The following is an 18,913-nucleotide window of genomic DNA, read 5'->3' as shown; positions in this document are numbered from 1 at the left end:
GATTGCCATTCAGGTTCTTTATAAACAGTGCACATTTGTGACTGTGGCCAAGTCCCACAGTCACCTGATCACCATTTGTGTAGTCTGCAGCTGGCTTGCAAGAAGCAGCATAAACAGAAGGCAGACATAAAAACATAAGTTGCAGTCACATGATGCTTCACTTAATGACCATGATGATTTACTTAATGACCTAATGGGAAGACTGTAACGGCCACATGATTTTTGGCTTAACAACAGAGCTTAACAACATACCCAATTGTGATTACTAAGTGAGGACCACCTGCACCTCCTTTTGTAAAAGAAATTAACAGTTGCTAAATGTTAATCTAGCCACCTCAGAATCCTATTTGGGGTTTTTGTTGTTGTTGTTACTCTTTATTTCAGAAAACTTACAGTTCAGAAATATTCTTAGATCTCTTTGTATGTACAATATGTTTGGGATTTCACTGCTGATTTTAAGTAATATTTTATCTAGGGAGTATGAAGGCCAATCCAAAACATTTATCTTTCTTTCTTGTAAGTAGCTCATGACTGATTTGCAGGCATGGTTTAGATTGTCTTCAGACTGATAAAATGTCCAAAATTTGAAAAAGTTACTGTACTTAGTTTTGTACAGTGTAGTGATTATGTGAGCTTCTGTTCACTGTTCACTTATGGATTCAGTGAAACAGAATTTGATCAGGGATACTTGACCCTTTGCACACAGCTCTATCACTTAGCCTTACATAAAGGAATAGACATGTAGCTTTTAAAGTATGGATTTTTGCTGGGGGGAAAAGGATGAATATGGATTATTATAGATGTATTTTTGACCAAGGATCATGATATTTAAGCTGGGGGTAAAATGAATCGTGCTAAATCTAGTAATACCCAGGATGTTATTCCCAGATACTTCCATGGCACGCTCCAATGCATGAGCCAAAATTACCACAGCAGGTAGTCCTTTCAAAACTAATAGTAAAGTCAGTAGTTTCTTTACAGAACTGCAAGCCAAGCCAATTTGTCAAGAACTGGTACTGGGCGTAAGTACAAATTCCTATTGACTCTTTTGAATAGCTAATTCAAGTTTCTTTTTCTGAGGGGAAAAAAAAGCAACTCTAGTAGCCTTAAAAGCCAAACACTTAAGAACACAGACAGACACTTGGCCAGCATCACACCATGGCTCCTTTCCATACTTTGGGAAGCTAATTGGAGATCCTAGCCTGCAAGTGTTCAGCATGCAAAATGGTTCTCAGGCCATAAACATGTGCTTCGTTTCTCCATCAGTATGGCTCCAGCATCAATTGTGAACGCTAGAGAAAGGGAGGAAGAAGAAGAAGAAAAAGCATACTTACTGTAAGGGACACATTCATATTGGACTTCGAGGTATTTATATGTTCCGGGACAAGGATCAGGAAACACATCAGACCCAGTCACTACTATACATTGAGTTCTGTTGTTGCACCTGTCACAGGAGAGAAAATGTCAACAGAGAAAATTTAGAATAACTCTTTTTTTTATCTTCTGGTGGTAATTTCTATAACCCTCTATAGTTTAAGACTTGTCAGATGCAATGGATTATAGCGTGCATGTTTCCCCAGAAAGTAGAAGAAATGGGAATACTTAATTAATTCAATGAATTTTCAATGTTCAGCGTATAATGAAATGTCGATTTACAGCAATTGCGACTAAGAATTCAGGTAACAACAGATAATTACTGACCTTTTTTCAAAAGTCTACGTTGTTTGTTTGCTTTTTTGATGGTGAAAGTATTACTCTACATTTTGAACTCAATTTTTTTAACAATAAATTTTCAGACATTACAATTATTAATAGCAATATTTTTTTTGGAAAGCAGCACAATTTAAATAGTTATACTTATTGTTTAGAGCTGGACATTTTTCAACAGCTGTGCTCTGCATCTGAAGGGCCAAAGATTTAAAGACAGAAATAATACAGTACCCTTGATGGGATTGTGGAGGTGTGACAAGCACTGTGCCATCATCAATATTATTGGCAAATTTCCAAGTGGGTTACACTCAACATAAAATACTATGGTAATATAAACTAACAAATGATTTAATCAGCTCTAAACAAAACTGTAAAATAAAAAAGTAGATTGAAAACTTTAGAAAATCAGGGTATTTTTTAAAAAGTGTGCAATATTAAAAATCATAAAAGAAAGCAAGTGTGAACATTAAAATGATACCAGATTTCATACTGGACCAACTTTACTGAAGATGTCCATCTATAACAGAGGTCCCCAACCTTTTGGGCACCAGGGACTGGTTACGTGGAGAGATTTTTCCGTGGACGGGAGGGGGCGTGGTTTTGTGTGTTGCCTGCATTCCATGGATGGGGCTTTGCTTGTTTGTGTGGACTGCTTGCTGGCATACCATGGTCTGGTACCGGTCCATGGACCGGGGACTGGGGACCCCTGATCTATAAGGCATTTCTCTAAACTGGCATTTTATTCAAGTCATATCCTCCCTCAACATTCACCTCCCAGCGCAAAGAAAACTTTACAAAAAATCAAGCCATGATGGCCATGCTAATCAGAAGCTGCTATTTAGAGAAGTATGGCAGCCTGTAGACAGATACAATATAAAAAGACTTGGTGTTTCAAAGTGAACATTAATTTTGAATAGAAATGAAGTGATACTTGTCAAAACTTAGAATAAAAACTAAGTTCAGCAAAACAACCTTCAGTGTTTCATTGTGAAGTCAAAGGAAAGAGCCACACAAAAAGGCCAGGAAGAGTTTGGTAACTAAAACAAAGGAAGTTTGGCTGCTCTCCTGGGTAAGTTCTGTTTGTCAGTAAACTGAAGGAAAGGCAGCCAGATCTTAAAATAATAGTCTAGCCTTTGACTCCAGCCATATATCAAACTACTGCATTACTAGCACTTCCCATACTATTGAATACCCTTGCATAAGTGGAAGACATTTATCTTATGCTGGAGAGTTGGAGGGTTTCTGACATCTGTCTTCCAAAAAAACAGGTGTAAGATCAAGCCATGTTTTAAATTCATGTTTGCTAAATGAATATTAAAGTGAGCTTAATTGCAGCATTTCAGAATAACTTCAGTGTTGTTACTAAATGATACATCAGACATCTCCCCTTGTTTTTAGTAATTAGCTTCTGAAAAGAACCTAGTTTAAACATTCAGAAGGGGGAAAAAGATACATATTTTTTGCAGAACGGATTAAAAAAGAACACCCATGAAACCTGTTATAGATGTTAGGCTGATTGTCTCATTCTTACAATGACAGCTGCCTGTTGGTTGAGGTCTACTACTGTAAACCAGACAAGGTGTATTCATCAGTTTCCTACAATCAACTGACAGCCACCCCTCTTAATTTCCTTACAAATGTACCCGATGGTTAGCTGTTACATTTTTATAGAATGTCTTAACCAGGCTCCAACTGGTACAGAATGCGGCCGCGAGAGTTGTCTTGGGAGTTTCCCGGTACTCCCATGTTACACCTTTGCTCCGTGAGCTGCATTGGTTACCAGTTGTCTTCCAGGTGAGGTTCAAGGTTCTAGTTATGGTCTTTAAGTCCCTACATGGCATGGGTCCGGAGTACCTTGGGGACCACCTGCTGCCGGCGTCAACTTCCCTCCGCCCTGTGCATTCCCACAGAGAGGGCCTCCTCAGGGTGCCTCCGGTCAGAGAATGTCGGCCCCCAGGGGGAGGTCCTTCTCTGTGGGCGCTCCAGCTTTATGGAACCAGCTGCCGGTCGAGCTCCGGACGGCACCGGACCTTCGCTCCTTCCGACGCGGTCTGAAGACCCACTTATTCGAACAAGCTGGCCTGGCCTGATGGGGGGATTTTAGGGTTCTTAATGGGTTTTTATACTGTATTGTTTTACTGGGCGATTATTTAATTCTTTTTTTAATTTTTGTATTTGCTATATATATGTGCCCTGTTCACCGCCCTGAGTCCCTCGGGAGAAGGGTGGTATATAATTTATTATTATTATTATTATTATTATTATTATTATTATTATTATTATTATTATTATTATTATTATTATTATTATATCTGTACTGTAGACTGAAATGGTGAAATGGCATGACTGTTCTAGTTGAAACCAGGTGCTGAATTTCTTTTACCATACTTCAAATGATCTGGATGAAAAAGACTAGGCTGTGGAAAGCATTCAAAGGGGATCTTCATAAAACAATTATGCCCAAGTAAAATGACTCTCCTTAAAATGCTGTGGTAGCAGTGACCTCTGATACTCTTGGTATGGCCACTTAGGAAGCGTTCTTGGTTAATCTCTGTACAGGAAGTCCTCGATTTACAACCATTTGTTCAGCAACCGTTCCAAGTTACAATGGCACTGAATAAAAGATGACTTACAACTGGTAACACTTAAAGCCATGACAGCATCCCCATAATCACAAAGTCAAAATTCAGATGCTTGGCAATTGACGTGCAGTTACAACAACTGCAGCATCCCAAAGTCACATGATCGCCATTTGCAACCTTCCCAGCCAGCTTCCAACAAGAAAAGTAAGAGAGGGAAGCTGGATTTGCTTAATGATTTACTCAACTGCAGTGACTCACTTAACCACTGCTTTGCTTAACAACAGAAACTCTATTTCCAACTGTAGTCATAAATTGAGAACTACCTCTATGTATCCACATGAATAACCATATGCATGGTTTCAGGAGCAGTCCCAATGGAAGGATAGTATAACAATAAAAACTTTTGGCTTTTGGCTTAAAGCTCTGATAAGGATAGTATCTGCAAGTCTCTTTAAACATTGTTTCATATAATTAATAGTCTGATTTTGTTCCTTAGTTTCACTTAGATGAAAATCTCCTCTTCTTTTAGTTCCCCTAAAAGAATTTTCCATCCCTTTGGATCTTACAACCCTCTGGAGTAGGCTTTGACCGTAGGAATGGGGCTCCAAAAGGGTGGGAATTGCCCTTATTTTATGGGCAAAATGGATTAGTTGGAAACCACCTAGAATTTAAATACTTATGTCTTATTCTATGACTATTACCCTAAAAATATTTGTAGTTTGCCTTCCTACCTGAAACAGACAAAATAGGTATGTTATTCAGTGATTTTTTTAAAAGAGTCTAACGGGAAGAGAGAAAAAAGTCTTACTATGCTTTATGTTATAGTTTATCAAACCTGCATAATGTAACATGATTTGCTATAACTGCCAAAGTCACTAGGCAGATATAAATCACTGAACAATTAGGGTAAAGAAGTATATAATATCCATCAGTGGTAAGAGCTTTTTCATCCTCCAGATAAACAGACTATAATAGAGTATCTTATAATATTTCTATGGAACAGGTTATCCCTGGTTTACTAGTTCTCCTTCACTTTCTCACACTTCTATCTTTTTTAGCAATGCACTTGGGAATATATAAGTTTAGCTTACAGCTGTGGGTAGTATTGTTAACACTCATTGATTGGTGCTTTATATATCCAATGTTTTTAAATACTATGTTCTGGCCTTTTGTAAACTGCCCATGGCCTATAGAAGTTTAGCAGCACAGAAGTCTGGGTAAATATAAACAAATAATTTGTGCCAGTTATCAGTTAGCAGTCATCTCTTATTTAGGATGTCAATCACCTTTCTACAATATCATAAGATGGAACATGGGCTTTGGAAGGCTTGTAGCTAAATTTTATCAAATTGATGCATTCCCAGGCCAGTATTTCATATATTGCTAGTTCTATAGATACAGATGCATAGACTGAGAATTCTTGGGGTGGAAGAAATAGGAAATTATAATGTGAACACTGCAACACCAAAGACAGTCAATGTATGAAAACTGTTCCTGAAAAACATTAGCACATCTCCACCACATTCTAAAAAAAAATCTGAAGGTTTCTCAAAACGTAAGAACAATCCTTATGCATAAACAACAGCCAAGATACTTCTAACACATCTATTTTATAGATTAGTTATAATTTAAGGTATGTACATTTTTTCCCTGTCATGTGGTATTTTTAACTTTTTGAAACACTCAGAAAAACCAGGGCTTCATGGCACTGAGAAATTTTTGAAATCAAAGGTTGCCATCTAATTAATAGTTTCAAACACACAGGTCTGATTCTTCACAAAATAGCTGAAGAAAAATCTCTTAAGACTAAAGAAAATAAAATAAAAAACAAGGAGAAGAGGCTGCGGTTACATATTTCCGCTGCTCCTGCATTTGCCACTTTTCATTTATCACTCTGGAAGTCTGTCCCATCTGTGCTTGGGTTTAAAAATGCTCTTTGTTTCCATTCTAATTCGTTTGCATTCTTGCTATTATTTCAGTACAATTCCCAACAAATTGCTTTCGTCCTTCTTTTGATTATCATATGCTCATTATTACATTTTACCAAGAGAAAAGCATGGAGATGAGATTCCAGGAGCAATCTATCTGGGTGAGGTGTTTTAATCAATGGTCTTGCTCTGATGATTAAGCGGAGACTTCTGTTTTGGCAAGATAACATTAGTTTCTCCTGTCATGCTCCAAAAGCCACTGGGAATCTTTTGCAGATCATTAGATATGCTACAATAAAGCTTTGGTACATTCCCTTTTCTTCCTTAAATTACTTCTTCACTGTCCTATCATTTCCCGTCACCATTGGCACAGCATTATTATTATAGCTCCCCTGAAACATGCACCAGAGCTATGTCTCCAGGCCATCGGATGCCATTTTCAATTGAGGCTTCCACTTTAAAATATAAATTAAGAAAAATTTCATTATCTCCTGCCAGGGGCCATTATTCACCACTGTTCTAGGGAAGATTAAAAATGTAAGATCTATAGTCTTGAACAAATACTCCAGTATTAAAATGAAGATCTGGGTGTAAACGACAAGGCTAATATACTAGGACTAACTGAATTAAGACTGAATGTACAAACTGAGTTTGTTATAGATCACAGGGCATAGGCAACCTGGAGGCGATAGAAACAAAGCTAATTCTAAGGGATAGTTGGAATTCTAAATTCACGATCGCTTCCAGCTGGGACTTCTTAGAGGAATGGTCTTAAGATACCTAGAAGCATATCTGATATAAATTGTACCAGCTTCATTTCAAAGGTGTGGAACTTATACCTCCGTTTTCTCTCAATGGAAGTCAGGTTTATAAGACTAAAATGTGCATTAGTACGTCTAGACTCGAACAGTGCTGAACAGTGCTGACCACGTTCGTAATGCTCTAATACACTGAACTTTCTAAAAATGGTTTTCTTACAAATCTACTATGGTTTCAGAAGTTGTTGAACACATTTTTAATATGGGGTGGGTATGTGTGCAGTTTTATGCAGTTATCCCATATTTAACCTGACAGCGACAGATGCTAGCGGGTCTCACCCTATTCAGACAGTTCATAGCATTGTGCTCTTTCAAAGAATCAACAAAATTCGTGTAGCAGTTATTTCTGCATATGGCAAAAAGAAGCATCAAAACACATGTGACTACATCCCATTTTAATTTTAATACATCTGACTTACAAATATATAAAACTGCCATAGAATAGGGAATCTAGCCCTTCTGGGACTGCTTGAGATGCTTGATGGTGGCTGGGCCTGCACATATGTAAACACACATGCTTTGTTTATGCAAATAGACACAGATACTCGTTGCCTGAAACATCATGGAAAAGTTAATAGTGAAAAACATAGCATCTGTATAAAAGCCAATCATCTTCAGTACACCAGGGAAAACACAGATGCATAGTTTCTTTAATTGTTTAATAGCTAATGATTTATTGGACATTATTAATTACTAAATAAACATAAGGAAACTAAATGTAGTGCAATTAATATAACATAGGAGATGTTGCACGGTAATGATCATTTGTCATAATTAATGTAATAAGTAATGCTTGTGGCAGATATTCTGAAATGTACTATAAATACAACAATCTTTTTCTGTTTTCCTTACTCTCAAAATCAATAAAGGGGAACAAATTAACTTGAAAGTAAATTGGTAACTGCCTACTGAAACACAAGAACCCTATGAATTTTCTACAAGTAGAAACTAAAGGACATGATCCATTAAACAAAATTTTACAAAGCTACACAATTAATGAAGTTTTAGCAAATGCGACTGAAAGCAGTGGTGCCTGGAACAGTTACTTGAAACTATCAGAGGATACTTTGAAGGGTGTGCAAACATATCAAAGGATTAGGCAACAGCTGAATGAGGCAATGAACAGAAAACAAGAGGTCACTCTAAAAGTGCCTTTCCATTTAAGAAAGGCACCTTTTGATTCAAGCTAGATATAATTTCTGCTACTAAAAAATACAACAGAATATTGGCTGCAACTAAAAATTACAACTTTACAGCTTCATTATGCCACTGGCATAGTTGAGTTCCTTACTGAGCCTCATGTAGATGCTACTTGCTTAGCCCGTATGACTGTAATTAGATGTAATAAATGTCATTTATTTATTTCACAATACGGATGCCCATCTTAAACAGGTAACTCTAAATGGCCAACAACTAATACACAAAACAATAAAACTCCTACAAGCAAACAATACAATTCAAAATAATCAATGTACTGCCTAACCCATAATATGAACACACACTTATTGGTTTCCATTAACATTTTGGCTCTCATGTCTAGGAGGAAAGCCAAGTGTTCATAGCCTTCCAGATCTTCCATAGAGCAGGTACTGAATAGATTTCAATCATGCTTTCCTATAGGCACAAAATGGCTTACAATAATAAATCAATTTATGTATTACAAATTGAATGAAAATGAAATGAAACAAACTAGCCTAGTATGTAAAGAGAAAAAAGAATATTTATTTCTCTAGTCCTGTGTAAATTATACTCTGGGTGCAATGTTCTCTTATGGCTGGTGGTTATTCACAAATGTGCCTTCTTATTGGCAATTCTCTTCTTTCTAATAAGGAAAGTCTGTTTCCTACTTTATTGTGTTTTTAACTCCAAGCAAAGTTGTTATTATTTCAGGATTTTTAATATTAACTCTCTATTTATGCTTGAATAGAAGCATTTAATTCAACTCATCTCGGCTGCCTAGTAATCATTTTAATTATCTGTTTAATTGTTTGTATATTACACATTTGCATGCTTTTCTGAGTTTTATGTTATACTTATTCGTTTAAAATGTTAGATACTGGTTTTCAAAATATGTTATAAGCCACTCTGGAAAACTTTTGGTTTTGAAGAAAGGCCTATAAATTCTTAAATAAAGTAATTAAAAAGATGAAATCCTCAAGCAATGAAAAATGTCTTATGATCTAAAATAGGAAAGTTAAATTCCTAAGTGCAAAGCTATATCTGTTCTCCCTGGACTTTCTCAGAAAACTATTTGGTTAGCTTTCCTGTGCATTTCCACTCTAAATGTAAAGCTATCAGATATCTATTACTCTGAAATGTATTGCCTATTATTAAGGAGAGTTGAGCATCATATTCTACAGTCCTTTAAATATGACCAATTTGATAAGCACTGTACTGCTAATATTTGGAGAAAAATATTGTCTACTTACTGTAGAAATACTGAATGGCTAATGTGAATACCTTGAAACTTAACATTAAGAAAACAAAGATCATGGCATCCGGCCCTCTCAATTCCTGGCTAATAGATGGGGAAGAAATGGAGGTAGTGACAGATTTTATTTTCCTGGGCTCCAAGATCACTGCAGATGGCGACTGTAGCCAAGAAATTAAAAGACGCTTGCTCCTGGGGAGGAAAGCCATGGCAAATCTAGACAGCACACTAAAAAGCAGAGACATCACCTTGCCAACAAAAGTGCGTATAGTCAAAGCTATGTTCTTCCCAATTGCAATGTATGGCAGTGAAAGTTGGACCATAAGAAAGGCTGAGCGCCAAAGAATTGAGGCCTTTGAACTATGGTGCTGGAGAAGACTCCTGCAAGTCCCTTGGACTGCAAGGCGATCAAACCGGTCAGTCCTAGAAGACATCAACCCTGACTGCTCTTTAGAAGGCCAGATCCTGAAGTTGAATACTTTGGCCACCTAATGAGATGGAAGGACTCACTGGAGAAAAGCCTAATGTTGGCAAAGGTTGAGGGCAAGAGAAGAAAGGGACGACAGAGAATGAGGTGGCTGGATGGAGTCACTGAAGCAGTAGGTGTGAGCTTAAATGGACTCCAGAAGATGGTAGAGGACAGGAAGGCCTGGAGGAACATTGTCCATAGGGTCACGATGGGTCGGACACGACTTCACAGCTAACAACAACAATATGATTGCTAATTTCAAACAAGCTTTCTTATGTATAGCAATAAGAATAACTAGCTAATCTGGGCTGATCTTCAAAAGCTAAGGAGAGTCAGATTTAGTTAGTACTTAAATGGGAACCGTTTAAACTATCTGGTACCAACCAGGGCTCAAAACAATATTCCAGTATGGAAATTTTGACAATCTCTATATTTTTGCCAATAAAAATGATGTGGCACCAAAGGTGCTTTTTCAGTTCTGGCCAGAAGTGAAGAAGCTTCTTTGATGAAAAGTGAAAAGTCTTCAAGGAAAAACTAAGGAAGTCCAGCTGCCTTTTGAAAAAGCACCTTCGGGAAAACCATGACCTGTATGACTGAGAACTTCCATAGACTAAAATGATGTGGGTATTTCTATGAAATAATCAGGAGCTGCCCCTTACTGGATGGGAGATTCTATCTTAAAATATCCTAATGACTGATATAAAAAGGATTAAAAAGTAAATCATGGAAGAAACATTGCATGCTACCAAACTTGTTTATAAATTGCATCTTAGTAGTTAAATATACATAAAGGGTTAAATATTTTAAAGTGTCAAGATTGTCTCCCCCTTTTCTTGTTTTAAAGAGATTCTCTGATTACTAGCCAGGATTTACAATGCTAACAATATGCAAATGTTCTTTTATATAATGTGATTTGCATATATGTTAAATAAAATTTGAAACTGCCTCTAAAACTCCTTTAATCTTTTTTAATTAGCAAAATAAGCAATTTAAAAATAGCAACAACAATTTGTTAATAAAACCTCTGATATGTTAGATGCCTTGATAATTCTGAGCCATTTTACAAGACCTTTGGGTCAGTTTAATGCAAATTAGGCTTGAGTATTATTAATCCAGCCCAACTTCCTGGTTTTCAAAATTGCACATTCAACATAAAAGTGGCTTAATTTTAGGAGCAAAATAAAGCATATTTATTTGCAGAGTAGACCACTGAGACTCTCTTTATTTCAAGGGGTCATCGTGTCGAAACATAATGTAGGGGCACAGTTATCACACATATACGGAGTGAATAAATGTGTGTGTACTTCTTTATTTAAACATTCATAGGATGCCTAGAGTTTTGAAACTTCTCCTTGGATAATTACAATCTATTGCCATATATTGGAGCCAGTGTCAATTAGGGCCAATTCCTCATGAAAATGTTTCTCCATTGCAGTTTTCACATACAGAAACTATCACTCCCCATTCTGACAGAGGAAATGGGAAATCGCTATGGGATGTCCTAGTTAAGATTTAAATTAGCAAGAAACTTGTTATCAGGTCCTATAAAAATAGGGAATAATAGGACATAACCTTGCAAAACCTTGGCATCCTCCCCCCTACAACCTGTAAATTATCTGCAGAAATTACCCATTCTTGTGTGGCAGCTTATTTTTCTCTCCTTGGGGAGGGAGGGGAGAGAGAGGAGGGGGCCTTTAAATATTTAATTAGTAGCATGATGATATGAAGACAACCATGCATGCCAAGCACTTTGATCCTCAGCCTATGCTCCTCCTAATTATGCTTAAATTTACATCGGTCATTGCAAACCTCTGGCACTTCTAATTACTTTATTCCTTAAAGATCCTTCCACGAAGAGGTTTTTTTTTCACTCTCACAGCTCTCGATTTCCATAAATAAGTTTTCTAGACCATTAATTACTTGCTCAGGGTCTTATATTCAACAATCATTCAAATCTGGGATTGGTCTGGTCATGTATTTTTGTAGTGGGACAAACCCATTTGCAAGGGTGTTTCTTCGTAGACCCTGCAGCATCTGCATTGTATTTATAAAACATTATATATATATATATATATATATATATATATATATATATATATATATATATATATATATATATATATATAATCATAATCTTCCTAATTATTTCCTTGTGGTATATGTATCTTCTTTGTTTTCCTTCTTGTACTGATTAGACGGAAATTTGTAATCTCTTTCCACCATGCATATCTTAACTATCCATTTATGGCTTTAAAGGTATTAATGTCAAATGGGGGGGGGGTTAAAAATCAAAGGAAAGGCCCTTGGAATTCGATCTGCTGATTTCCTTACCACCTTTTTTCTCCATACATGTGGACAACTTAAATGACAGAAGCGCTGTCCCCTAGGAAGCGCCTTTAATCACATCACTTCCACTGCTGTCATTTGGCATTTAAACCTAAGTTTGGGAAGTTTGTGCTAGAAGCATTGTGTGAGCGTTATTATATTATTCTCTTGAGAGAACTTGGATGTCATGAAAAGAATGATTATTTATCCGTGGCATAGCAGTTTCTCACCACAATTAGTGGAAAATTTACAAAATTTGTAATGGAAAGTTTGTAGTGGAAAATTTACAAAACTTTCAGGAATACTCTTTAAAAAAACAACAACTTATTTTTCAAAATAAGCATAATCTTCGAGAAGGGAGCATTACAAGTTTCTATTCATATTTTGCTAGAATCAGTATGATTCGTTCATAAGCTACAAGTCCATTTTTAATAAAGAAACAAAATTGCTGCAAACAGTGCTTTGACTCTCTCCCTCTTCAATCAAAAGCAAGCAGCATATGAGAATATACACCAGCTCACCACTCTAAGCATGTATTTAATTAAGCTGAAAATGCTCATAATCTAATCCTTTTTCAAATTGCCTTCCTCCACAAGAGGGTCTGTGTTTGCGCAATTAAAAAGGTTCACTTTAACCTGACCTAACTAATGTATTAGATGTAAATCCATCCCTATTGAAATAAGTGCTGGGATGACAGCAGGACAGGAATAAGTAATAAAAGAAGGAGCTCCTTTATCATGCATAACATTGATAGCATTCATGATAATGGGATCCTGATCATCTGTATTTAGGATAGAATACAGCTGGAAGGGACCTTGGAGGTCTTCTAGTCCAGCCCCCTGCTCAAACAAGAGGAACTGTTTTAGTTTTATAGCATGTTACCTAATTTATTCTCTAATTCAGAATGTTTTGAAGAAACTTTACATTGTGTCTCAGTTGCCAAAGGGGGGGGGGGACTAGGAAAGTTAAAAAGAGAAAGATGTTTTGCATTTATACAGACTAACAAATTTGATGTATTTGACAGGAAGTAAACTTTCAGATCTGGAACCATCTTTTTAACCCCAAGTTCACCTCCCCCCCCCCAGAAGTTAACATTTTATCTGCAGGATATAGGTAAATGGTGGCTTGTTTGACGTAACAGAAAGAAATGAACGCATGACAAGCTATGTATTTGGGGGACAGAGTTTGATTTATAGTAAAATAAATCATAAAATGCCTAGATCAGTATGGTGAACCTTTTAGAGACCGAGTGCCCAAACTGCAATCCCAAACCCACTTATGTCAGGTGCCAGGTGGGTGTGGCCCTTTGGGTGGGTGTGGCCAATTGGGTGAGCGTGGCTGCAGTGGTAACAGCAGACTGGGTGGGACTAAAAAGTTCAAACAGTCAATTCCAACTTTGCGAGAACTTTTTTTTCCCCGCGAGAAGTTGAAATTGATTGATTGATTGAACTTGGAGGCCTAAAGCGAAAAGGTTTTATAAAGCCCACAGACTGGGGCGATGGCACGCGTGCCCACAGAGAGGGCTCAGCGTGCCACCTGTGGCACCCATGCCATAGGTTCGCTACCACGGGCCTAGATTAAAGACCTGTTCAACCTGATTACCCTGTATACCTAGAAACCACAGCAAGAAAGCAGCTAATACAAGTGCTTAAGAGTAAGTTTTAAGCACTTACTAAGGGAGATGCTTTAACATCAAGAACATGCTTTTGTTTATGCCTTGATGAAACACAGCCCAGCTCAATTTTCTCATGCTTGGACTACACTGAGCATAATGTTCACAATACAAAGAAATGTCTGGGCATGTCTGCATGTTTGGCAACCTTTTTTCACTTAAAACTGTTCAGCAGGTACCCCGTGATTGCCACTTGCAACCTTCCCCACTGGCTTCCTCAAAAAGTCAATGGGGAAACCTGCATGGAATGTTGCAAGGTGCTACCGCCTACTGTGAGGACCTCCCTCTTGTTTCTGGGCACTGGCTGAAAAATCCACACTGAAATCAAAGAAGGCTTTTCCACCACGAAAGATTTAAACCCCCAGAGTGAAGAGGCAGCTTGGTAAGGAGCACTGAGTGCCCCATGGTGGTGGTGAAGGAAGCCCTGGAGGCCCAGTGGAGGCTGGTTGTGTGTCTCCCTGGTTGGGGACTGAAAATCTTCACTGATTTTATCAGAGAGGATTTTCAGCTCCTAAGTGGAGCGACAGCGCAGTAAGGTACATGGATGTCTCAGAGGGATGGGGGAAGCTCAGCACAGGACCTGCTCAGTGCCTACAAATTCTGCTTGCATTTCAGAGAAGCTTCAACTACTGAGTGAAGAAACACTCATGCACGGCTTGCACCAGATCTCCCAGGTTCTCCTCCACCCCGTGCTCCTTACCTGGGATTCCATCCACTTAACGACTCACAAGATTGCTTAATGACAGCAACCAGCAGTGCCTAAATTGCACTTGTTAAATAAAACAGTCACATGATGTCATACCTAATGACTGCTTTGCTCAATGACTGTGATTATGGTCCCAATTGTGATCATTAAGAAAGGACTGCCCCATCTGTCCGTCCATCCATCCATCCACAAAAGACACATATACACTTCTCATACACAGTTCAGTTACTGCAGATATCTTCAGGCCTTCCTCAAAAATCTAAAAAGGCGAGATGAAGACACAAACTCTGTGCCGTCTCCCTCCAATCTTGATGTTTCCTAGCATCTGAAGATTTCATTTTACATGAGAATTCTGAGCAACAGAGTCCCCTGTTGTGGGACTATTGCACTACATTCAGGCAAATGCAGTCAAACTTTATCTGAGAATTGGAGGCCAGTTCCTCAGCAATTCTATACTTACACTAACAAATGCCTGAAGACATTTACTGGAACTCCCAAGAATAGCTTCATAGAAAACAATAGCCCTCTTCCTGTATTATTCAATGTATAGGGGAGCCAAGGGATTAAATTACAAGGGGGGACACACCTTTGGCTTTGCCCCAACATACTTCCATTTCCTTGCTTTTATTCTTAGCTTCTATGTGTTGAAGGAATTTGGAGAGACATCTTTCTGTATTAGTAGGCAATCTTTCAATTGTACTGTCCGTTAAACTGGCATGTGGGTTAATGTATCCATTGTGTATAAAGTGGGAATGCAAGAATCTTCTGGTCCTATGAAATTGTTTTAAAAGGGAGACAGGAACTTCAAAAAAAAAATAACAGATCTGTACAATAATACTGCAGCAGCACTACAATGTTATCACAGAAAATTGAGATGGGGAGCTTACAGTATTATTTTTTTTAAAAAAAAATACCCAATTCATATTTCAGTAGCAAGGTAAAACTATTACTCTGAATAAAGCATTTACTCTACTTTACTCTTAAACTACATTAGCTCCATAGCATTAACTTGCTTTATGGGTTCAGCTGATCATGACCTATAAAATGTTAAGCAGAGCTGCTTTAAATATCCGCTTACACTATGCATGGGACTGAGAGCACAAAGCAGTGTTTTATGAAGCGGGAAAAACTGTCCCCTTATGAAAAACTAGCACATACTCTTATGTCACTGATATAAACAGGGTACACATGTTAAATAATGTATAACACTGGCAATGTTTTTCTAAGCAACAGGAAGGCAGACTGAGTTCATTTTAGTTCCTGTTATTTTCCAATAGAAATGCACGTACACAAAGACAAAGATGTTCAAAAATGAAATTCATATGCAGGAAAGCTGAGAATCCCCTTTTGTTTTCTGTTAATGAACAAATTCCGTGTGTTTAGGGGAAGGTTACAAGCCTGGAATTACTTTTTGAGTAGCCTTGGCCAACATCTTTGGCAATTATGATTTCATTAATTGAAAACAGAACCACAGAAACATGCTATTGTTCTTACATTGGGCCCTTACAACTTTGCATTTCAGCAATTTTTGTAGTGCAAAATGTAGTCAGAAGTAACTAATTCAGGGCCAGATGGGTTGCAAGAATGTAAAGTTTGTGTTTTAAAGATACTTTTTTCCCCCCAAATTTACTGCAAAGACTCAATAGAATTGAAAAGACCAGGATAGGATATTCTAAACAATGAAAACTTTTACTGCTTCTTTTTATCATTAGAAGATATTGGCATACACAATAACATACATTCACAGTATCTATACAGCATTACCTATCCACCTAGCGACCTGTGTTTGTGGGAGAAAAAAAGAGGGTCAGTAGGGTGATAACACAAACATATTCTTTTTCTATATGCATCACACCTTAACAGGCACACTCAAGAGACAACATAAGCAGCAACGTTGAATATAGGCCAGCCCTGAATTAAAGCAATTTTATAGATGTTCTTAGGAAGCATTTTATTTTTACTATTTTTTAAAATGTAGTTTAAAGTTGAACACAAAAATTTAGCCAGTAAAAGTATTGCTTTTATGATGTTCATTCACCTAATATCTCATCTTCATTTATTTCTTTAATGCAAAACTACTATTTATTATATGTTTTCCTACAGAATTCCTACGTACAGACAGCTTTAACGTTTTCACGTAGATACATTACTCTAAACTGCACACAACTATCATATACTATATAAAATAGGTAAAGGTAAAGGTTCCCCCGCACATGCGTGCTAATCGTTTCCGACTCTAGGGGCCGGTGCTCATCTCCGTTTCAAAGCCGAAGAGCCAGCGCTTGTCCGAGGACATCTCCGTGGTCATGTGGCCGGCATGACTAGACACCAAAGGCGCACGGAACGCTGTTACCTTCCCACCGTAGTGGTCCCTATTTTTCTACTTGCATTTTTTTAACGTGCTTTCAAACTGCTAGGTTGGCAGAAGCTGGGACGAGTAACAGGCGCTCACTCTGTTACGCGGCACTCGGGATTCGACCCGCCAAACTGCCAACCTTCTGATTGACAAGCTCAGCATCCTAACTCACTAAGCCACCGCGTTCCTTACTATATAAAATACTGCAATGGAAACTTCAGAGTAATTTGACCTCACGGTTATTTGCCTAACTCTGCTTCATGATATCCAGTGCAGTTAATTATACATTTTCGATGTTAATAATCTGTCAGTTTCAAGCATAAATTGCCTTTGATTAATATTTAAATTGTGTTTGAATAAAAATAATTGTGGTTATATTTCTTATTCAGCAGCTATTATGGCTTACTAGAGGTCTCTTTAGGAAACACAGCAAGCTAAATGGCTCAGCTGTCCTTACTACAGGAAGCTTAAAATCACTTTTCATCACTGTACCAATCAGGACTGCAATATAATTAGCTACCCTATGATTGGAATGTGTGTGTGAAGTGTTTATGCACTACTAGGCAAAAATTAATGCATGCTAGTACTGCCTTATTATTTTGTATAATAAATGTAAAAAACATAAATCATGAATCTGAACTCCAGTAGAACCATTAGGGAAAGGAGGATGTGTTTTGATAAGCTGAAATGAACCAGCAAGATGACAGTAGTGATAGCGGTAGATTTTTTTTTTTAAAAAAATAAGGGTTCATTCTAAAATGTACTGAGTACAAAATGACTAGTCTCAGTTCCAAAATTCAGCAGCTGGGTTGAATAGAAAAATGAAGGGAAGAGAGGAATTAGATTTGCTATAGTCCCTCAGGAGTCTTGAGGTTTGGCCCAAAATCCAATTTGCAATTTAAAGCTCTTATTTTCAAAGTATTTTTAAATTAATATACTGCTAATTCATACAACTGTTAGATCTGTCCATTGTTTTCTGTTCAGCCGGCGTTTGGTCATTTGAAGGCTCTAGCAGAAACTGTTTTACCATACCACAGCTGAACGTGATACAATTGAGGAGAAAATATTATAGCCCATCAGTGAACTTATCGTTTATCTATGTTGAAATACTTATAAAAGAATGAATTACTTTCCTATGATAAAGCAAGTTGTAACTCTTGAGCTAAGACTAACACAAAATTCTGTTTATACAATAATTCCCCTTCACTGAAACATAATTTTCCATTACCAATATAAATAATTCTCACTGTTCACATAAAAAGCCAATTATTTGGACTAACAATTATTAGAACCGATTGAATCTAAGTGACATATTGTGTGTGGAAAGATATAAGACTCAGAAGCTAACTTATTGGATGGAAATGCATTGCAGTAGGGGATGATAAGGGAAACATTAGTCCAGGGCTTTGAAGATCCCTGTTCAGATATTTTTTTAATTTTTATTTTAATTCCATTTATATCCCGCCCTTCTCCGAAGACTCAGGGCGGCTTACAAGCTTAGCAGTAGCCTTCATTCTATGTATATGCCTGCTTATTAAGGCTTTCACACACAGCCCAAGCGGCATTATTACAAAGTCAGCTTAATTGCCCCCAACAATCTGGGTCCTCATTTTACCTACCTCGGAAGGATGGAAGGCTGAGTCAACCTTGAGCCTGGTGGGATGCGAACCTGCACTAATTGCAGGCAGCTGGTGTTACTTAAGGAGGCATTAGCCCACTGCTCCACCAAGGCTCCAACTCAGATCCTGAGTTGCATGAAATATATTGGGTGGCTCTGAGTCCATTGCCATTTTCCAACCTAACCAATCTCACCGAGTTGTTCAGACAATAAAAAGACTGGGACAAATCACGTAAGCTAGTTTGAGTTCCCGGAGGAAACAAATGGACCATATAAATTTAATAAAAAACATTATATG

General features: G+C 37.6%; 1 protein-coding gene across 11 annotated transcripts in view; it reads right to left on the bottom strand.

Annotated features, from left to right (window-relative positions):
* ADGRL2 (adhesion G protein-coupled receptor L2) overlaps positions 1 to 18,913 on the bottom strand; it is a 222,000-nt gene that overhangs the window by 77,868 nt on the left and 125,219 nt on the right. For all 11 annotated transcript variants that reach the window (XM_083360567.1, XM_083360565.1, XM_083360571.1 and 8 more), the window contains exon 4: positions 1,335 to 1,444. In XM_083360567.1, the coding sequence (XP_083216693.1) occupies positions 1,335 to 1,444 (110 nt within the window). The remainder of the gene's footprint in view (positions 1 to 1,334; positions 1,445 to 18,913) is intronic.

This window comes from Vipera ursinii, assembly GCF_947247035.1.
Source record: "Vipera ursinii genome assembly, chromosome: 3".
In the NCBI taxonomy this organism is placed as follows: Eukaryota; Metazoa; Chordata; class Lepidosauria; order Squamata; family Viperidae; genus Vipera; species Vipera ursinii.
The sequence above is the reverse complement of the archived record's forward strand: the minus strand, read 5'-3'. Positions and strand labels throughout refer to the sequence as shown.